General features: G+C 41.7%; 1 protein-coding gene across 1 annotated transcript; it reads left to right on the top strand.

Moving 5' to 3' along the window:
* The first annotated feature begins 157 nt into the window (after nucleotides 1–157).
* Nucleotides 158–23,435, top strand: LOC106603482 (uncharacterized). Its single transcript, XM_045717143.2, has 17 exons — nucleotides 158–558; nucleotides 646–791; nucleotides 964–1,033; nucleotides 4,467–4,672; nucleotides 6,181–6,285; nucleotides 6,543–6,633; nucleotides 6,823–6,903; nucleotides 8,660–10,050; nucleotides 15,272–15,424; nucleotides 15,710–15,817; nucleotides 16,741–17,146; nucleotides 17,451–17,569; nucleotides 17,886–18,033; nucleotides 18,240–18,292; nucleotides 18,428–18,525; nucleotides 18,837–19,002; nucleotides 19,213–23,435. The coding sequence occupies exons 8-17, from the start codon at nucleotides 10,030–10,032 to the stop codon at nucleotides 20,758–20,760; spliced, it is 2,820 nt and encodes a 939-aa protein (XP_045573099.2). The 5' UTR covers nucleotides 158–558; nucleotides 646–791; nucleotides 964–1,033; nucleotides 4,467–4,672; nucleotides 6,181–6,285; nucleotides 6,543–6,633; nucleotides 6,823–6,903; nucleotides 8,660–10,029; the 3' UTR covers nucleotides 20,761–23,435.

Genomic DNA, 23,435 nt, shown 5'->3' with positions numbered 1-23,435 from the left:
AGAGTCAATTCACTTTTGCAGACCAACCAAAAGAATGCATGCATACCAAACCGTCCTCATTGTACATTATTGGGTTGTAGTTCTCCCCCCTCCAAAATATCAGGTTACAGCAGCCTTCATCAGTGCCACTGGCTGTATGATTGTCATAGAAATACAGTGCTACCAGTGTAAACAATTATTACAAGAGGACTGATTGTCAATTGCAGGTAAACATTTCTTAAATTTATTTTGTAGTGAATTTAGGTACGTTCTGTCGAGTTAATTTTGTTTTTGTTTTATGGTATATCAAGTATATGGTAGGGCTATTTACACCTGATGTTGCTTGAAGTATTTATTTCCAAAGTATGCTGAAAACGTGTACTTTCTTCTGCCAACACTACAAGCATATCAAGTTGTAAGTGATTCAATCCATGGAATGTGCTATAGAAGTACAGTTAACACTGCTATTAATCTTACAGCTCTTTGCCATCTGTGTACCATTCCAGTGATTCTATATCCTCCCAGATGAGCAGCAAGAAGACCAAGAGGGCCAAACTTAGCCAGGATTCCTCAGACCAAGTCAGCATATGCATATCTGCAGATACCTTCCACATGGTACACCTGCTGTGTGTGACCTTACCGCTGCGTTTCATCCTTCCTCTGCAGGGGAAAGTGTCTCTGAGTAGGATGAGGACCTAGGAGAGGTGTCATCTCACCTGCAGAAAGACCTGAATGAATGACTGGGCGAAGACACCAAAAGGCTCCTCTTAAGATGCTTCCCACCTTTGTGAGGACCACACCTAATGGAACAGGTATGTTATAAGAGACATGGTCTCGATGTGGTCCCGCGAAAGCGTCTTTTATGTGGACTGAATTTTGTATACTCAAGGAAGGTGGAAACTACTCTGGTTGGCTTCAACAGAGACTGGTGACTTCCTGGCACTAGACCTGGGAGGGACTAACCTACATGTCCTCTATTTGAAGTTATGAGAGGAGGATCAGCAGCATGAAAGATGTTTTCACCATCCTTGAGGAGGTTGATACTTCTGGAAAGGTATGTGTTAACATGCGAGTGTTGACCCACAGTGTTAAATGTAACACTTTATTTGTGTGTGTATGTGACCCACCGAAAGAGTGTAAAACTAACACTTTTCAAAGTGTTGACAAACTAACAGCCTAAGAGTGTTGGGTCTGTAACACCGTGGTGTTGCAAATTCTGACTTAAAATAACACTTAGTAGTTTTGCAGTCATTCTTGGAGTGTTGTTTTAGCGTTGTAGGGTGTAGAGCATTATTTGCATATTTCCCAGCATGCATTTCAAGTGAATGTTAGTGATACCCACCCATGACTGTGTTTGGTAGTAACAAAGACATGGTTTTGCAGTCAACATCAAGTCACTGCCTGAGTGAATGTTTTTTAATTAAAGTGAACTATTTATGTAGATATATTATACATTTCGTAAGGCCTAGTTTTCCCCCAATATTGTGGTCTGATGATCCTGGTTCAAGGGCCATATAAAATCTGCAAGTCACAATATGCTGGTTTTTGAAGTGATTTGTAATTCCTATTGGAATCCTGCCAGAGGGAGGATATTCAACGATTTTTATCACCCACAACCAGCATTCAGAATGACTGCTATGGTAAAGTACTAGCTAATGAAGAATACCTAAACCATCTAACCACATACAGATTGGATTAGTACATTTATTTTTAATTTTTGGGGGGATTAGTTTAGATTTGTTATTTATGTCTGTGTAGTACTATTCTAAAAATCAACCTGCAACAAAGCATGCTGGGAAATGTGTTGAGGCCCCTCCCTAGTACATCTTTTTCACTCAGAGTTAACAGAAATGAACTCGACTCAGTTGAGTAGCAACACCACACGGTGTTGATTCACACTTGATTTATCCCACTGGTGTTAACTCCACTAGAATAACACTCACCTCCACACTAAGATTTTAACACCTTCAAATTTTAACTCCGAGAGAGACCTCAGGAAAATAACTGAAGTTAGTGTGAAAGCGGAGAGTGTCGCAGAAGAAGAAACAGAGAATCCATCCACGTTCCTCGCAAAACCATGAGCAGCAATGAGCTCAGATGCAGAGGCTGTGCCAGTGGGTTAATTTAAAACTGCCTTGTTCAGGAGCAGAACAACAGATTTTTACCTTGTCAGCTCTGGAATTTAATCTTACAACCTTTCGGTTACTAGTCCAACGCTCTAACCACTAGGCTACCTATTGGAAAATAAAATAAATAAATGTGATGCTGGATGACAACATAATGATGTTTGTTTCCAACATTCGGGCTGTTTTCCTAAAGAAGTTAAATCTGCTTTGCATTTTGTTTCCTTTCCACGATACTAACGAGTATCCCAACCCTAGAAGGAACCAGTGACAGTAAAAAAACAGCAGGGATGAATGTTGAAACTTGTCGAAGGTATTTCAACAGGGCGGAACGTTGAGGGCATGCCACTACTCTGCCAGGCAGGCCCCAAACAAGAAAGAAACATTTTAGAGGATTTTCTATCTTCAGAGGTCTATAATATTTTTTTTATGGCTGACTGTGTTCCACCCAAACAATAGCAGTTCCTTTCCTGTGGAACTTTTTTGCCTGTTTTCTGACGTGTAGGTCAGTTTACACCCCCTAATAAAATCGTCAATTAGTCCATGTTTCAAGTCAAGGACATTGCTATAAGTTTTTTAATCTAACCTTTTATTTATCCAGGTTTCATTGAGATCAAATATATTTAACAAGGGAGACCTAATTGAACCTGGATGAATTAAGATGTAAGTATAGGGCTGGGTGCCTCCTGAAAAGATATCAACGTTGCCATGAGCAGATCTGCTTTACAACATTGATTTAAGATTAAAGTATCATATTTGAAGAGAACAGAAAAGTAGGATCTAGGGATTCATCCAGTCAACTTAAAATGATACATGACTTTCACTGGAGATGGAATATTTCTGACGGAGAATTGCACCTCCATACCTTCAGGCTCTGATCAGTCCCTACACCCAAACAAGGGCACTGCGTTCATCCACCTCTGGCCTGCTCGCCTCCCTACCTCTGAGGAAGCACAGTTCCCGCTCAGCCCAGTCAAAACTGTTCGCTGCTCTGGCACCCCAATGGTGGAACAAGCTCCCTCACGACGCCAGGACAGCGGAGTCAATCACCACCTTCCGGAGACACCTGAAACCCCACCTCTTTAAGGAATACCTAGGATAGGATAAAGTAATCCTTCTAACCCCCCCTTAAAAGATTTAGATGCACTATTGTAAAGTGGTTGTTCCACTGGATATCATAAGGTGAATCCACCAATTTGTAAGTCGCTCTGGATAAGAGCGTCTGCTACATGACTTAAATGTTAAATGTAAATGTCAAGCAAGAATTTTGCTAGGACTTTCTGGGAGTGGTCTGAGTGGAAAGGGGAAAACTGAAAACTAGCTGTTATTGGCAGAGAGGTTTGGAACTGTCTTTGTCATTGGTCTATTAACCAATTTACTCAGTGCTTAATTTGTAAATTGGGAGGTACCGGGAACAAAAAGCGAGCCCAGGAGGGGTGACCTGGGGAGGCTCTGAGGTACAGGAACGCACAAAGAAAAAAAAAAATGTTTATAACAAAGCAGTAGAGGCCTTATATAATTGCATGAAATGTGTTTAGAAATAATTTTAGATGACAGAAGACCTTTGCAGATTTTTTTGTAATAGCTCACAAATGATCGAAATGACAGCCAACTTTGACACTGAGAATCTGAGATCAATAAAAATGGCCCTGTCTTGAATACATCAATAGCCTAGGTGTGTGGAGACTAGGGTTGCAAAGAGTGGGGAAACTTTTTCCATGGGAAGTTAAGCCCGGGAATGTTGGGAATTTTGCTTAAATTCATCAATAAAGTTAGCTTATAACAGTGAACCTTTTTTTGTGGGATACACAAAGGCAATTCTAGGTCTTGAGGCATAGTTTAACCAAAATATCTCCAATTCAATGGAATTGCAACCCTCTGCATGCACAGTGCATTCTTCCATCACATGTGCAGTGCAGTCTTCTATCCCATGTACAGCTGATTCTCAAGATCTTGCACACTAATGAGATGCTATTGAGCCCACACTACTACACTGTCTGAGCCTAGGACTAAATACTTTCTGGGAAGTTTTGATTTCAGTACTATTTCAGTACTAGGTGGGGTAAATATATTTTATAACATACAATATCTTTTGTTAACTAGTAAATAGTATCCTGCAGCAAAATGTGTTTAAATCATTTCTAACTTAACAATTTCTGCCTGTTCGTTTTTGCTACCATGTGGGTTTTAGCTTGCTTGAGCCTGCTAACTGAGAAGTGTTAATTTACCTGTTTCCATACATGTTTCATTTTAAAACATTTATCTTACAAAGAATTTGTTTAATCTAACTGCTTAACTATTTATCTGTACATAGAATTGTATTTGTTTAGTTTTTATACACTTTTTTTCTTCTAATCTTTACAGGAATCTGCCACGGGCACTATCTGATGTGTGGAGACATTTCACTGCAGCTAATGTAGAAGGAAAAGCTGTGTACATTTGCAAATACTGTGCCAAATCATATGTGAAGAATGCAACAAAGATGCAGAATCATCTGGCCAAGTGCATAAAGCTCCCCCAGCGCTCACAACAAGCAACCTCTGACAAAAGTCCCTCTACTTCTATTCAAGGTGAAAATGATGAATCAAACACCTTATCAATAGCAACAGCTCATGGTCCTCCTGAATCAGAAGTGTTTTTGACTCAGTAGAGGAACGTAGTCAGAGAAATACGGATAAATGTCTTGCTCAAGCCGTGTATGCAACTGGTTCACCTCTGATGCTCACAGGCAATGTGTATTGGAAGAGATTTCGGAGTGTTCTTCGCTCAGCATACACCCCTCCAACCAGACATGCTTTATCTACTAATTTGCAGGATGCAGAGTTCAACAGAGTTCAAGGTCAAGCAAATCATAGAGAAAGCAGACTGTATTACAATCATCTCTGATGGGTAGTCGAATGTTCGCGGGCAAGGAATAATTAACTACATCATCTCCACCCCGCAACCAGTATTCTACAAGAGCACAGGCACAAGGGACAACAGACACACCGGTCTCTACATTGCAGATGAGCTGAAGGCAGTAATCAATGACCTTAGACCACAGAAGGTATTTGCACTGGTGACAGACAACGCTGTGAACATGAAGGCTGCTTGCTCACATCACACCCATTGGCTGTGCTGCTCATGCATTGAATCTGCTCCTCAAGGACATCATGGCACTGAAAACAATGGATACACTCTACAAGAGAGCCAAGGAAATGGTTAGGTATGTGAAGGGTCATCAAGTTATAGCAGCAATCTACCTCACCAAGCAAAGTGAGAAGAATAAGAGCACCACATTGAAGCTGCCCAGCAACACCCGTTGGGGTGGTGTTGTCATCATGTTTGACAGTCTCCTGGAGGGGAAGGAGTCTCCCCAAGAAATGACCATATCACAGTCTGCTGATATGGACAGCCCCATCAAGAGGATCCTCCTGGATTATGTATTTTGGGAGAGAGTGGTAAGCAGCCTGAAATTCCTGAAACCTATAGCAGTAGCCATTGCACGGATTGAGGGAGATAATGCTATCCTGTCTGATGTTCAGACTCTGCGCAGATGTAAGATAAATCCTTACTGCCCTGCCCACTTCACTGTTGCTCTAAGCAGAGGAAACTGCAGTTCTGAAACGCATCAAAAAGCGTGAAGACTTCTGCCTGAAGCCCATACACGCCGCAGCGTACATGTTGTACCCCAAGTATGCTGGCAAGAGCATCCTGTCTGGTGCAGAGATCAACAAGGCCTATGGTGTCATCACTACCGTGTCTCAATGGTTCATTTTAAGTCAAACTACAAATATGGGACATTGCCTGGAAAACCGTCTGTCAGCCACAAAGTCCTTTTTAAACCACTCATGTGACTGATCAGGAAAACACAAGTCAGAGAATTTAACTTAGACATACTCAAGGTAATACATCTTGGTGACTCATGTGGGCTGTGACTTTGCCAGCTTTTGATGGCTGAAAGCCATGCTCAGTTTCTAGAGAAACCGCATACGATTCCCCAGCCTGCATAGGTATGAATCCCCTTTCAGACCCGTCTCTTGGATTTTCACACTCCGTTGTAAAATGTTGACTCATTGTGATGTCTTTCCCTGTCCAGTGGTTTTACCACATTGCGGCCTGCCTGGCTGAGTTCCTGGAGCTGAAGGATCAGATGCTACCTCTGGGCTGTACCTTCTCCTTCGAGCAGAAAGACATCGACAAGGTTCATCAGTCAGCCAACACACACAAACACATGCACCCACAAAGGATCCATACATGCAGCCAGGACTGATATTAGTAGAAAATACCAAGCCCAGGTTACTTCTCAACATTGGACTAATTCAGAGTCATGACATTTGAACATTTAATTGTCTTTACACTTGTTTGGACAGTCTATTTGACAACTTTGTCAGAAAAAGTCAAGGGCTAATAGTAAATGATGGTCAAATCTCACTCATTGTCTGTGACCTCGACTTCCAGAGTATCCTGATCCGTTGGACCAAAGGCTTTCTTTAACTGTTCAGGAGTGGACGTGGTCAGGCTACTGAGAGAAGCCATCCACAGCAGAGAGGTGAGTCTGTAGGCCTCTTTTACCATCCAACTACCACCACTTTCTAATAAACTAATATTTCTAATATTTTGATGGGATATGCATTTGGAATGTTATTACTACATTAGTAGAGCCTATAAAATAAGTTGTTATACCAGTTAATTTATTTCTGTCTTTCTTTCTCCCCCTTGGACTATGACTTTGGTTCAGTTGCAATGGTGAATGACACTGTGGGGACCATGATGAGCTGTAGATACAGGGACCAGAGCTGTGAGATTGACATGATCATTGGTAGGTAGTACCTATCTGTACTGCAGCCACACTACTGCAAACATAGCATTAGAGGAAAGAACACATATAAAGGCACAAGATGCCCCATTTAGCCTAGCAAGTGAAGGAGAGGGTGACTGTAGTAACCATATATAAGTCATGTTATTACAAATTGCTTGCCACAATGTTAGGGATGTCAAGGATAACCATGGAGTCCTATCTTGAAACATATCATGTAGTTTAGTGCGATTTCTAGCACTTCCACAATGCAATGGCTCCCTCTGCTGGAGATGATAGCAACTAGGTTTTGTTTGCGTTTTTGTGTGTGTGCATGCAATATGTTGCGTTCATTTCTGTGTAAGATTCTCTGCCTCCCCAGGGATGGGGACAAACGCATGTTACGTGGATTAGATAAAGAACATGAAGAGAGTGGGCAGGGAGGATGTATGTATTTACAGGTAGCCTGGCAGGTAGGAGCATTGGGTCAGAAACCGAAAGGTGACCGACAAGGGTTGGGGGGTGTTGTAGACGATGGGACATCCAAACTGAGTTTGACCTGGTGGTGGATCGACATTTACTCAACCCAGGCGTGCATGCGTATGTGTTTCTCCACCAAATTAATGAGCAGTCAAAAGTACGTAGCTAAAGTAAATAAAAATACATAACTTCTATGTTTGACTCTCTTGACTTTCATTTGCCGAATACGGGCCAAACCTCATTCACCCTGGTCAATTTATCTGTGTACTTAACTGTTTTGTGACTTTGTCCAGGACAGCTTTGAGACCAGATTCATCTCTGGAGATAGTGACTGACACACCATGCTCTTATGTGTCATATCTCTAGTTACACAGATCCTAAATTTAGCAGTTATTTTTTTTAAATCAATGTGCTACATAATACAGAAGCTACTACTGGGTAAGATTGAGAGAAATGAGTGCAACTGTCTTTACAACTATATATTATAAAATCGACTAGAAATGGAAGGGCTGGGAATTGCCAGGGACCTCATGATACGATATTATCACAATACTTAGGTGCCGATATGATGTATTGCAATTCGATACTGGAATTTTTGGGCAATTTAACGTTCCTAACATTGCTCACCATATGTCTGCTGCAAAGGGACATGAGAAAATGAGCTTTGATCAGTCATAGAAATATTGTTAGTGCTGAAAACAAATTAGCTCCCTCATTAAAAAGAAGCTGAAGAACTAGTTATGAAGGAAAAATACTGGAATTTTGGTGCCGGTACAGGCAACTAGCGCCAAAACTATATTGTGATATTGTCGTTACGATATATGGTAAAAATACGTTCACCTCAGAAATGTTATGAAATTATCCACAGGGTTATTTCAGTTTAAGTGGAAAGTTACAGATAAATCCTGCTTTTTATATTCTTGAATGGAGAATATCCTCTTGTGCTGCCATAATAACAATGTGGATTTCCTGCCTTTGTTTCCTCAGCATATTCACAAGTCACTGAATCTCAGTAATATGTCGGTCTAACCACTATCCTAAAGTTAATTACACCCCTCCCTCAACCTTATCCCTGCCTTTCCACTCTGTTTGTCTAAATGCAGGAATTTCACATGATGGAAAATTATTTAATAGAATAGTTATTTTCCAATTGTCCATGGAGATTGTATCTCTCTTATTCACTCCTTTGGTCCTCCTGACAGTGCAATGTCAGTATCAGGTGTGCAGGTAGCCATACTTTGATTTGACTATCTCCCTGTCTCTCTCAACATTGTTATCCCCCTGTTTCTCTTCCCTCCAGCTTCAGTAAGCAGCTCCAGTAGACCGTAAGAATTCTGGTCCCTAACTGTGACATCACTTTCCTCGTCTCGGAGGATGGCAGCGGAAAAGGGCACTGCCATGGTAACGGCGGTGGCACAGAAGCTGGCCATGTAGCCCCGACTGTTAGAGGACAGCAGAGGAGGATGAGGAAGATGAAAATTAATGAATGTGTTAGGCCAGAGTGGAAAGACTACTTGAAATGGAGCCCCATAAAAATGGCCACCTCAAATGCTTTTGTTGTACGGTACATGCTAAACAGCTCACTCACTTTCTCCTACTGTATGGAAAGTAATGAATTCATTAAGGTCAACTTTTTTATAGTAGGCGTAGGCTATTTATTTTTTTATATTTGTTTTATTGTACATGGTTAACTTTCAGTGAGGAAATTCCCTTTTTTCTGAAACTTCTGTGTGAAATATGTATTATGTATAAGAAATGTTACATTATTTTATACAAGAAAACTTTTAATGGGTAAAATCGCACTGTATTGTTAGTATATTTCTATACCAGATATTTGATACTTGGACATCACTGCAGCTATATTTGAATGGCAGCTTGGTAATACAATTTGTCTTGAAGTAAAAATCTCTGAATTTCATGGTCAAGCCAAGTTCCACAGAATGGAAAGAGACACATGCTCACTCCTGTTGGAGAAACTGTACAGAGGAAGATCAGGTCATTAAATCAATGTTTTCAGCAAAATTATACAACTTTAGAATATTCAGTCACTCTTAAACAACAGACACCTTTCTGAACACGTGTTATGTTGTTCAAAATGTATTGCAAATGAAAATGGCTAGCATTTGATATTGATACAATGTTGCACTGTACATTTCCCTGCACCCCCAGTAGGCTAGTAGTTATGTTGCACTTTTTAAGCCATAACACCTATCACGTGCTTGTCTTTGCTCACCTTTTCTCCCAGTGTGGTATAGTGTAAAATACAAGTCACGATTACTTAAAATGATCACCAGGCGTTTGTCTCCATGTCGGTACCATGGTTATACCCGAGGAGCCGGACTGACCAGCTCAAAGATTGATATTAGGCTACACTGTTACTAAATTTCAATTTGATGCAACACCATCGTGAAAAATAAAATAAGGACATTTATAAGCATGAACAACAATGATTTCAGAATGGGAAAAATGTCCTCTCATTAAAAATATCCACTTTCATATTAACAATAAGTTAGGCTACTCTCGCAAACAGTTTTGGCCACACCTAGATCCTGTCCTATTTTGATAAAAAACGAGGAGCCTTTTCTTGTGCATTTGTTGTGTGCCGGTGAGTACCCGGCTGTGTAACTTGATAGGGGGCTTCGAGAGGGAATAAGGGAATGTGGGGCTGCAATGGAGCAGAATGCAATACAGGTAAAACTGACACTCACTATATTGTTTAGAAATAAATCGTAATTTTTCTATGCGCACACATGCCATTTTTACCTGTTGACATCGGGAATAAAAAGACTATTTCGGTCTTAATTTGATATCAGTTTGCCGGTTTTCAAGTCTGTAATTTTGTTTAGAATGTAGACTTGATTGTCCTATCACGCTAACAAGTCTTGCAATTGCAACTTAGCTGAATGAGTCACAACTTTCCAGTGGAGAAAATAGCTCGCTATGATTTTTGAAAGCCCCAAATTTCGCTAACATGGTTTCACGATTTTATTTGCCAGCGTTTGCAATGTAATTCAACTTCAATATTTCTATATTTTCTTCCTGTTAATGATTAATTTCTTTGTGTCGTGTCGACTACCTACGTTTTTTACCCCCACCCCCACATTAAAGAACGTTTATCTGACGATTCGACAATATTAAGATTATTTTGTTTTTCAACTAAAACAGTGGTGTAACTTAACCGTGTTTTGAATAATTCGAAAACAAATATCTTAAATTTACAGTGACGTGATATTAAAGATTACAACATCATCGATGCAACTAGGTGGAGCAATATATTTATCGAACAAATAGCCAACATATGGATAGAAAAAAACCGCCGACGTTATGTCGTGTGTATTTGGTATTGCTCAGAACGGAATGAGGATTTTCGTGATGGAAATCGTTGTACTTTTTACTTGAAATTGTGATGATTATTTTTGATTGTATCATACCAGGCCTACAAAAACGCACAGGATGATTTTGTTTCTGTCGAATTGAAAGACTTCAATAACAATAAACCTACATTGGTTTTATATTTAATATCAGAAATATTAAAGTTATATCATTCGTGATGGTATTTAAGTTATAGGCCTGGCAAGCATAGTTTTCTCTACATTAATATTATATGTCCCTCGGATCCTCCTCTGTTCTAAATAAATCCAATAATGTACTTTTGTACCCCTTAGAATGTTGTAATATTGTGTTAACGATCATTTGTATATTATGATATCCAAGGTCACATAATGTTCTTTTGCAGATAGAACACATTTTCTATTAGTTCCTCTCTTCCTGGAACAGCAGTGCCAATCTAAAGCCATCACGAGCATTGACGTAATCCTATCTGTTGGTTAGTGTTTCTATTTAAAAATCCACTCCAAAAATGTAAAGCCCAGTCTTTTATATTTTGTGGCTTTATTGTAGAATCAACCTTACTTAATTTTCACCACTAGTTGGCCAAGTGATCAACGTGTTCTGTTCCTGCTACACTAGGTAGGGGACGGGGTTGTCCACAAGAGGGGGTGGGGAGGGGTGCGAATTTGAGACATTTCCGCATTTAGGCATCTGGGCTAGGCCCTATAATAGGCCTACAGGGGTGTTAATTTTAGAAGACCCTGAACATAGATAATGGACCGACCTATTCTTTTTTTTTTAGATTAGGCCTTCAGAGTAAAAAAAAAAAAAAACTTTATAGAAATTAAACATTATTACAGCACTTTTCTTCATAGTTTTGGATGAAACACCCAAAAATGTTTTTTTTTTTTTGCATAGATAAATTGTATAGTTTTTATTTTATACCCCTCCAAAAAGACAATAGAATATGCTTGGAGGCCCATATCTATGAGTTGCCTACTAAGTAGATTAATACTTTGGAATGTGTTTTGGTGAATGGTAACGCTAAAGTGGCATGATGCTAGAGTGGCGAGCAGAAGGGCACTGTATTTAGCCATTGTAATTTATGGCCACTTGCAGCGAGGTCACTCACGCATAGAGACATAGACTGTGCAAACTATACTGAACAAAAATATAAATGCAACATGTAAAGTGTTGGTCCCATATTTCATGAGCGGAAATAAAAGGTCCCCGAAATTTTCCATAAAGCACAAAAAGCGTATTTCTCTCAAATGTTTTGCACAAATTTGTTTACATCCCTGTTTGTGAGCATTTCTCCTTTGACAAGATCATCTATCCACCTGACAGATGTGGCATATCAAGAATCTGATTAAACAGCATGATCATTACACAGGTGCACTTTGTGCTGGGGACAATAAAAGGCCACTGTAAAATGTGCAGTTTTGTCACACAACACAATGCCACAGATGTCTCTAGTTTTGAGGGAGCGTGCAATTGGCATGCTGACTGCAGGAATGTCCAACAGAGGATTGAATGTTAATTTCTCTACCAATGTCGTTTTAGAGAATTTGGCAGTATGTCCAAACGGCCTCACAACCGCAGACCAAATCTAAACACACCAGCACAGGACCTCCACATCCGGCTTCTAAGCCTGCAGGATCGGCTGAGACCAGCCACCCTGACAACTGAGAAATACTCCTGTTTCATGTCTGTAATAAAGCCATTTCGTGGGAGAAAAACTAATTCTGATTGGCTGGGCCTGGCTCCCTAGTGGGTGGGCCTGTGCCCTCCCCAGCCCACCCATGGCTACATCCCTGTCCAGAAATCCATAGATTTGGGCCTAATACATTTATTTCAATTGACTGATTTCCTTATATGAACTGTAACTCAGTAAAATTATTGAAATTGTTGCATGTTGCGTTTATTTTTGTTCAGTGCATTTGGAAAGTATTCAGACCCCTTCACTTTTTCCACATTTTGTTACGTTACAGCCTTATTCTAAAAGGGATTTAAAAAAATCCTTGTCAATATACACACAATACCCCTTAATGACAAAGGAAAAACAGGTTTGTAGTCATTTTTGCAAATGTATAAAAAAAAAAAATTGAAATATCACATTTACATAAGTATTCAGACCTTTTACTCAGTACTTTGTTGAAGCACCTTTGGCAGCGATTAGTCTCGAGTCTTCTTGGGTATGACGCTGCAAGCTTGGCACATGCATTTGGAGCTTTCCCATTCTTCTTTGCAGATCCTCTCAAGCGCTGTCAGGTTGGATGGGGAGTGTCACTGCACAGCTATTTTTCAGGTCTCCAAAGATGTTTGATCAGGTTCAAGTCCGGGCTCTGGCTGGGCCACTCAAGGACATTGAGACTTGTCTCGAAGCCACTCCTGCGTTGTCTTGGCTGTGTGCTTAGGGTCGATGTCCTGTTGGAAGGTGAACCTTCGCCCCAGTCTGCGGTCCTGAGCGCTCTGGAGCAGGTTTTCATCAAGGATCTCTGTGCTTTTCTCCATTCATCTTTCCCTCGATCCTGACTAGTCTCCCAGTCCCTGCAGCTGAAAAACATCCCCACAGCATGATGCTGCCACCACCATGCTTCACAGTAGGGATGGTACCAGATTTCCTCCAGATGTGATGCTTGACATTCAGGCCAAAGAGTTCAATATTGGCTTCATCAGACCAGAGACTCTTGTTTCTCCTTTGGGTGCCTTTTGGCAAACTCCAAGCGGGTTTTCATGTGCCTTTTACTGAGGAGTGGCTTCCGTCTGGCCACTCTACCATAAATGCCTGATTGGTGTAGTGTTGCAGAGATGGTTGTCCTTCTGGAAAGTTCTCCCTTCTGTCAGTGACCATTAGGTTCTTGGTCACCTTCCTGACCAAGGCCCTTCTCCCCTGATTGCTCAGTTTGGTCTTGTGGCCATCTCTAGGAAGAGTTTTGGTGGTTCCAGACTTCTTCCATTTAAGAATGATGGAGGCCACTGTGTTCTTGGGGACCTTCAATAGAGTAGAAATGTTGTGGTACCCTTCCTCAAATCTGTGCCTCGACACAATCCTGTCTCGGAGCTCTACGGACAATTCCTTCGATTTTGCTCTGACATCCACTGTCAACTGTGGGACCTTTTATACAGACGGGTGTGTACCTTTCCAAATCCTGTCTAATCAATTGAATTTACCACTGGTGGGCTCCAATCAAGTTGTAGAAACATCTCAAGGATGATCTATAGAAACCGGATGCACCTGGGCTCAGTTTCGAGTCTCATAGCAAAGGATCTGCATACTTATCTAAATAATCCATTTCTATTTTTGATTTTTTTAAATACATTTGCAAACATTTCTGAAACGGTTTTCGCTTTGTCATTATGGGGTATTGTGTGTAGATTAATGATGATTTAAAAAAAATATATTTAATCAATTTGAGGATAAGGCTGTAACGTAACAAAATGTGGAAAAAGGGAAGGGGTCTCAATACTTTCCGAATGCGCTGTACATATTAACTAATGTTGATAAATGGTGAGTAATGCAGGCCTTTGCCAAGAACATTGGGTGGAATCTGAAGGTGTATGTTCATGGCCAAATTAATAATTTCTGTAATGTGAAGGGGTGTCTGTGTGTAAAGAGTTGTGTTTGATAGTCAGTTTATACACATTGATGGGATAAATAACATCTATATTTAATTCAAACTTTGACATTTAAATGATGCTTTCCTTGTCTGTTAGACATTTGTGAGGGGCACAAGTTAGTTGAACTAATCAAATGAAGTATTTTCTTTTTAAATGAAGTTGATTTATGTAGCAGATGTCAATTGGGCTGTACAAGACATAGTCACAGTGCTATTGCTCCCAGTATAATTGCTGAAAATAAATGGTGACAGTACACATGGTTTTGCTGTTAAACGAAAGCAGCTTATAATAGTGAAATGAACATACAATTATCAGAGCAACAGCTCTGGTGGACATTCCTGCAGTCAGCATGAACCTGTATATAGCCTCGCTATTGTTATTTTACTGCTGCGCTTCAATTATTTGTTACTTATATTTCTTATTCTTATTTTTTTGTAGTTTTTACTGCATTGTTGGTTATGGTTTGTAAGTAAGCATTTCACTGTAAGGTCTACACCTGTTGTATTTGGTGCATGTGACAAATAACATTTTATTTTAATTGCACACTCCCTCAACTTGAGACATCTGTGGCCTTGTGTTGTGTGACACAAGTGCACATTTAGTGGCCTTTTATTGTCCTCCAGCACAAGGTGCACCTGTGTAATGATCATGCTTCTTGATATGCCACCCCTGTCCGGTGGATGGATGATCTTTTTCAAAGCAGAAATGCTCAATAACAGGGGTGTAAAAAATGTGTGCACAAATTTGAGAGAAATAAGCTTTTTGTGCATATGAAACATTTCAGGGATCTTTTATTTCAGCTCAAGAAACCAACACTTTACATTTTGCGTTTTTTATATTTTTGTTCAGTGTACATTATGGTCCGAGGTTGATTCAAATCACATGCCTAGTCACATTGAACAGACGGGAATGGTTAAATGACTCTAACCGCTCTTTCTTTTTTTGTGAAAATTGCTCTCAGTGGTTAGGTGCTCCCTCCTGCCTGCGTGGATCCTTTGCCTTCTATAAGTCAGTGAGCTGTGGGGCCTTGGCCGGGGCCCCTGCACTGGTCTGGAAACTGGGGGAGTTCTACTATGTCCGCTGTGGCCCCCAAGAACCTGTGTGCATTGCTGAGGTACGACTTCCCATAGCTCCGTTAGTTAGCGCATGATACTTGCCATACCAGGGTGTATTCAGGGTGGTGAAATGTGCAAAACGTTGCAGATGGATACATAATAATCTGTTCTTCACTGAGGATTTCTACCTGATTTTTGAGCGTTCTGTAACATTGCAACCTCCTAAACAAGACCCAGAGTTTTGAGTTTCATTCCTTCTTGTGTCACATGTACTGCTTACGTATTAATTGTAAGTCGCTCTGGATAAAAGCATCTGCTAAATAACTATGCATTTCTTATTTCAGGTGACTTTACTGTGGGAGGACCAGGCCCAACGCCATCTACTGGCCAGCTCCAGACTCTACTACCTCCCTGAGGATACTCCCAAGGGCAGGACCAGAGAGCATGGAGAGGTGGGGGGGGGGGGGGCACTGAGCTCTATAATATAGACATCATTTGGGGGCAACCAAGGGGTGTGGGTCTGGTGTTTCCTCACAATGTTTATTTTTTTGGTACTGATAGATTAATTGAAAATATTTATTTTTTGTATAAAGAATGAATGAATGTGTATATCGTTTTTCATCGTTTAGGATTTTTCAATAATTTTCACAACTCTGCTATTCAAATCTGAAAAAGATATACATTTTCACATCTACATTACTGTAAACACTGAACGTGGGTGTCATTTTCTCTGTTCAACGTAGAAGTACTTAGAATCACACAAAATTACAGTCCATATCTGTCATTGCTAGACTAGTATGTCATACACAGCCTAACTCATGAAAGGACATACTGTATTGTGCAAGATAATTTGTTGCTTAGGAAAAATGTGGCTTGGGTTGACGTAATAATGGATTGTGTGTGCCTGGCATTTAGCCGACTTGTTTAACCACCGATAACTTTAAGCAGGAATCCTTAGATTGTTGTGTCACTTCTCCCCTCATTCAAGTGAAACATTTTGTTATTAACCTAGACAATTCATGTGTAGTTAAATGCATTTTCATTCAAGTCGGTTTTTTAAACCTTCCGTTTTAATAATGCACAAGTATGGCAAAGACTAGTTACATGAGATGTATTTATTTTCCCAGGTGGTTGTTGCTGTGATGTAAATCATGAGTTGTTATGAGTCCCAGATTTTCCAAAGTTGTTTCCTATTTCTCTACAGTCCTATGTTAATAACAAATGTGTTGGGAGGAGTAGGGGGCCTGATGGCTCCTCATGTGCCACAGGCTATTGGCACTCTGACTTATATCATGTGAAGTATTTCCTTGATTCTTAAAGTGTTTGACCCTTTCTTTTACGGTATGCACCAATTTAAAGAGTGTGTGTTCCTCAGGATGAGGTGTTGGCCGTCTCTAAGAAGATAGTGGTGCGGGTGGAGGATCTGGTGAGGTGGACCTGTCCTGAACCTCCAGGATGGAAAGGAGGAAGCCAGAAGTCCAGCGAGACCAACAGTCATCACAAACCTACCCCCATCATTACCAATGGACCCCCAGCATCACTCAAAGAGAAGGGTGAGAGTGAGCGTCTGGGGGTCAAGGTGCTCAGCTACCCCCAGTATTGCCGCTTCCGCTCCCTGCAGAGACGCATTCAGGACGGGGTGGTGTTGGGGCTGCAGGATCCCCATCTGCTGGCCCTGGGGGGGATCAGGGTGGCCCAACTCAACACCCGGGTCCTCTACTGCAGGGACACCTTCAACCACCCCACCCTGGATAGCAACACCAGTGTCTGGACACAGCTGGGTGAGTGGCTGGGGGAACTTGATCTCTCTATGTTGATGAACTGTAAATGTGGCCATTGTGTGGCCATTGGCCAAAGTGATTTGATTTTATGAATCTAATTGTGCAATGGAATCTGAAATGTGATGACAAAGAAATTTTTATTAATTAATGCCAGATCAAACTTATCTTATTGACCGACTAATTTACTGTATGTTGTGGACAAAATGTGCTGAAGTTATGGGATATACAAAAATACAATATTTTTTGGGGGCACATGCTTCTCTTCTTATTTGGAATTAGGGTGAAATGTGTGTCTCGTTCCCAGGATGCACCTCCCTCAGCTTGAAGGGGCGACCCCTCAAGAGAAGAGGAAGGCCAGAAGGCCAGAAAGCTGTGGAGCCACCAGCACTCAACCAATCAGAGTCCTGGATAGAAAGAATAACGGTACAATTTGTTTTGTTCTATAAAGTTTTGCTATGGCTACATACCAACTTCTTCCAGTTACTTTCAGATGTCTTATTATTAACCTCATATTCACTTAATCACTTTATATCCTAGTAATTACCTTGAGTTTTTTGTTTGTTATGAAATGCATCACAACACACTATTTATGCCAAGTAGTTACTATTCTTAGAAATGAAAATTCCACATAATTTGTTAATGGACACCAACTGAAGTGGGACTGTAAGAAAAAAGAAAGAAATGGGACTGTACAGCATTACCACATGTAGTAGGGTTGAAAACATTATGTATCGTGTAGGAAAATGAGATGGGCAGTTTGGAGATGCAACGTGAGGGGGGCTGTCTCCCCCACCCTGAGGAGCAGATGTTCCTGGATCAACTCTACTGCTACATGGAGCGCTGCGGCTCACCCATCAGCAAGGTGCCCAACCTCGGCTTCAAGAAGAGTGAGTCACAACAACCATTAATATTCATACCAAAGACTTTGAATACAAAGTGCGTTTTCCCTACGGAACTAAATAAAATGTTCCCATCATGTGGTTATGTCTTTGAACAAGCTCTTTATCTGTCAGTGATGTAAACCAGACAGTCAAAGTCACAGCTCTTAGGACCTATGCTATGCTTTAACACTCTTACCTGTGTGTGTCCACAGTTGACTTGTTTGTCATGTACTCTGTAGTCAAACAGTTGGGGGGCCATGAGAGGGTGAGTAGTGAAAGCCGTCGTTCTTTATCAGCCACATATCTTATACACTAGTGGATAGATCGCAATGTCTGAGCAAATTACTTAGACAATTACATTTTTATAAATAGTTCTAACTCTTTACCATCTCTCCTGTAGGTGACGTCCCAGCGTCTGTGGAAGAAAGTGTATAATGAACTAGGAGGAAGCCCGGGCAGCACCAGCGCTGCCACCTGCACCCGGAGGCACTATGAGAGGTGAGGCAGGAACACTGCTGGTGCCAGACTAGTTTACATTGTGCCCCACCTAAAGCATGCCTATTTTTCTTGTGACAAAAGGTAACCATGTTCATAACTAAAGTGCACAACTATTACCCGTGCTTCAGCTGTGAGAAACTGAGTCAGGGCTGAAACTATTCATAAAAAGTTTTCAAAAGATTGTAGTTCTAGAATGATGCCGTTAATGTACTTGATGGGAATCCCCAGCAGTTGAGGCTTCTTGGCCTTGGTGTTTCCTTACAAAACTTGTTTTTCATTCTGAAACTTTTGGCTTTGTGTGTTTCCCTCAGGCTGATTCTTCCTTACGAGGAGCACAGAAACGGAGGTGGTGCAGAACTAAAACTCCCAGCATCCTCTGGGCCTACCCGGGTTAGGGGGATGAGTGGGAGGAGACCGCTGGTGAAGGGGAGAGGAGCAGAGGCCAACCAGGAGAAGACTGTAACCCCTACCCCTCCAGTGAGTCTGTCTGCTAATCTCTCACTCTACATACAGTTAATAATTTTTGACTTGCTCAGTAGATGTCAGTCATTTGATATTTAATATGCAGTCACCACTCGTTATGTCTTGTTTTGATCTGAATCTGATGTAAATGAATGTATGATTGTATTCTATGATGTTATAGAGACTAAAATGAGAATTCCTCATGTATGGCATCTCTCTCACTAGACTATTTCTCCAGACGGTGTCGTGGTAGTGAAGAGAGGCCGTGGTAGACCTCCAGGCAAAAAGAACCAGGTCAAACTCCTAGTCTCCAAGGCCAGTCCAGTGGTCCTGTCTCCCCCAGCTAAACCTAGCCTGGACCTTGGGGCCCAGCCCCCTCTCCAGGCCCCCTCTTTCGAGTCCTTGTCTGTGTTCCAGGGGCTAAACCTGGCCAACCTGCCACTAACCCCAGACCTGTCTCCCATGTCTGCCCCCTTCCACCTGCCCAAAACCGAAAGGGAGGTAAAGATGGAGAACGGAGATTCTCCAGCACCATCACCCACTCTGTCTCCTGCCACTTTCTTGCCTGCTCTCCCCAGGCTCCACACAGGGGGGTCCTTCAGAGGATTCAGCCCCACTAAAGGCCTCTGTACCCTTGATCTCTTTAGGAGCCGACTGGGCCTCACTAGCCTGGACACCCCTGGTCTAACCCCCCAGGACCCTGCCTCCCACCAGCCCTCCAGCCTTTACCTCCAGGCCAAGACAGGGAGCCCAAACACCACCCTTCTCAATGGGAACCAGCCCCACCCCCAGTCTCACCATCAGTCCCACCACCAGTGCTGGGGGTGCGGGCTGGATGAGGAAGCCCAGTGGGGGGGTAGCAGCAGCACCAGGAAGGTCCGTAGCAGCAGGCCTCCTCTGCCCCCTCTCCGGGTCCTCCCGCTGGATCTGGACTGCAGCCTGCAGGTGCGCCAGCTGATGCGTACGCGGTTGGGCCCGGCCCAGCTCCACTCTTTCACCAAGCGGCTGTCGGAGGTCTTATCCCAGGACCTGAGTAGCAAGCCACATCTGCCTGCCACCCCTCCCCCAGAGCAGGCCCTGCCCCTCAACCTCAGCAAGTGCTCCACCACCAAAAGATCTGCCTTTGATGAAACTGACTACAGGATGTCTTCAGGGGATCAGGATAATCGTGACTCCACACTCCCCTTAGCTAAAAGTTGTAGGGTGGAGTCGTGTGATGAGGCTGAGGACTTGAGCTCACCCAGCAGGGCCAGAGCTTTCCTCCTGGAGCTGCCCCAGCACACCACAACCACCACCAGCCCAGACACCTCTACTACACCCACCCAGCTTTTCCTCACCAAGTCTGGGGAGACCTGGGGAGACACCCCCCTGGAGAACCAGGGCAGGACGTCTGACTCTGAGCCAGCAATCCAGGTGAAGGTGGAAGAGGACCTGAGGGAGAGCAGCTTGGTGGAGCCTGAGGAAGACTGCTCTGCTCTGCAATCAGAGAAAGATGAGATGGAGGGGAGGAAACTAGAGAGGATAGAACAACAGTGTAATATCATAAAGATGGGCGATGGCATATCAGAGAGGGTGAAGGGGACTGAGGATTCCTTAGCCCACTCTGCCAGTGACTCTGGGGGCCAGCAGGTGCCAATGGATGATGAGGAGATGGAATGTGATGTTGAGGCATCTATCAAAGGGCTGCCCAGTCCTATCCTACCCCCAACCCAGGCCCAGCCAAGCTGCCTGAACACCTGCACAAAACCCCAACTGCACATAACAGACTCATGACCAACACCAACAATCACTACACCACTCTACCTTATAGGAGGATACTGTCAAACACACAATCAAAGACTAATCCTTTAAACTCCGTAACGACTCACACACACACACTTTGAAACACTGCCATTGCCTTTAGATGACACCATTATATTGTTCTGTATAGTACTATGCATCATACAACTTTCGTGCTTCTAACTTTATTACACAAAAATTAGAGTGCAGAGGTTTTTACAACAATTCACCAATTTCCTGAAAAGGATTGGATAAAAGATGTGCCTTACATCTGTTGCGCTCTGATTTCGTGTCATTCACACAGTACAACAGCCAGGGGTGTATTCATTGCCAAATGGGAAAGGACCTATCTGAATTTGTACAATAGAAACTCTAGTTGTCATTGCAAAACATTTTTCCATTGCAAAATGCTTTGCTACAATGTGCACTAATGAATACACCCCAGGAAACAGTGTTTGAGTCCTATTTGTACTTCCTGTTTGCGAGTCTTTAACACTGACAGGATTTGCACACCTACTGTACTTGTTCCTTTTTTTCTTTCTTTTATGAGGCAGTCATTTATGAATATTTCCTCTGATGCCAATTTTTTGGGTATTTTAATGTTTGTGTCTAGTTTAGAGAAACAATGCTGACACCACTTGAGGTTTTTAGTCCTTGGTGCCTTGATCAGAGTTTGACCCCAGTATGTCTGGTATATTGTATCTTGTGTATGGACCTGGGGTGTACTCCGATCTGTTTTAGAGTAGCAGGGGAATTCTATTGACTTCAAGAACCAAAGGCCTTTCATAACTCATTCAATAGAGAGAGTACAAGTTTTCAGTTGTGCTTTATAGATTTTTCTAAATAATTTTAAAGATATATCCCTGTTGATATATCTTTATGATATATCTGGATCAAAAATCTGAGCTATTTGTGGTTCATCCTGTTAGTGTTGAGTGTCTATCCTCATTGCAGCCTGATATATTTCTTTATGTATAAAACAGGCAGCGTACCTTTGGTGAAAGGGCCACATTGGGTGAGTTGGCAAAATGTTGTAGTTGAGCTACACACAATTTTGGTGTGGTAAATTCCTTATCAAGTTGAATAGAGATTAGGGATTTAATTAAATTATTGTTTGTGTAGCTTTTTGATGTTATTTTGATCATTTAGAGTTTAAGATCAAATGTTTACATTCAATAATGCAACTAATAATATTAAGTTGATTTTGTATCTTTAGTGCTTTGCAGATGGTCAGACTGGTACTGTGTTAGAGTTGGTTCAGAGTATACCTACTTCTGGAATGGGAACAAGAGTCCATCTTCATTCAACTATGGTGGACTTAGATTCTCTGCTACTTTTTTATACTTTTTAGCCAGTAGTTCTGAACGTAGCACTTATGAGCCAAAAGTAGACCCGGAAGATTGCGTACTACGTCACATATGCAGATATGTGCGCCACTTCATTGCTCACACTCACTCTCTCTCTATTAATCTCACTCACTCACTGAGCTGTTGGGCCCGCACTGCAACCTCATTGGAGATCACTGGGCAAGCCTATTGGTAGCTGTCATATTGCTAAGGGACTGGCCCACTAGAGATTTTGTGGCTAATTGAGGTAAAACAGTAATTCTTCTCATAAATTATGCATGTATGAACTACACATTGACACATCCATCCCAAAGTGGGAGGATTACAAAATACTTTCTTAGTTGCCAAAGTACCAGAGAATGTCTTTAAACTATTCTTAGAAAAAGAAAAAATAGCATATGGAATTGATTTGCAGTTGACTCCGATCTACTGTCTTTTATTTTCCCCCTATCTCCCCCCCCCCTTTATTACTTGAACAACTGCTACAGAGTTAATGTCATGTAGTTATATCTCTATTTAAACCTGTGTATCAGTTGAGCTCATCTTGCTCATGGCAGACATTGTCTCTGGTATTCCTTTCGCTGTATGTGAGAGTAAGACCAGTGCCATGCACATCTTGACTCCTGTACTCTGACAATTGATTATATGGTAATTTCAACCATTTTTGTTTTAACACTGTATATTTATATTAAAGATGTATCTGTTAAAAGGTGGGGGTTGCAGATTTTTGTATGAGTGTATATAAGTCTTTTAGGGGCGTTTTACAAAAAAATTCAGACACAGATTAAGTCTAATCCTGTACTAAAATCTGTTTTTTGGAGATTTTCCATTGAGCTTGTGTTTTAGCCCAGAAATATGTTTAATCTATCTGGGAACCACCTCTAGTGTATGAAACTGTGTCACTCTTTCACGAGGCATGATGTATAGAGACCCGCAGTTTCCTAAAATGACTACTAGATGGTGACAAAACACCAGCACTGTCCTGTGACAGGCCTGGCGAGGCATTCTACAGTCCTGAAGGGGAGGAAGGATACTCTACCTAGCCTACAGAAGTAAGTGCTGAGTTTGCTTCAGCGCTAAACAGATCATTGCCGATACATTCCATCATTTAACAGCCCAGAGATCTTGAATAGATATGAGCTTCAATGGGCCATGCACTTGGGCATGTGTCAAAATGCCCACCTTCAGCTATAATTTGAGAAAGTGTTATGGTAACTGCTAGGCCTACATGTGTCAGGAATCACAAACCATTTACTGAGACCTTCCAGATAAATGGATGTGTGTTTGGGGGACAAGCAAATCTTATTAAACATATAAAATGTG

The sequence above is a fragment of the Salmo salar genome, chromosome 04 (genome assembly GCF_965601325.2).
Source record: "Salmo salar chromosome 04, fSalSal1, whole genome shotgun sequence".
Classification (NCBI taxonomy): domain Eukaryota; kingdom Metazoa; phylum Chordata; class Actinopteri; order Salmoniformes; family Salmonidae; genus Salmo; species Salmo salar.
This window is presented reverse-complemented; position numbering and strand designations above follow the sequence as displayed.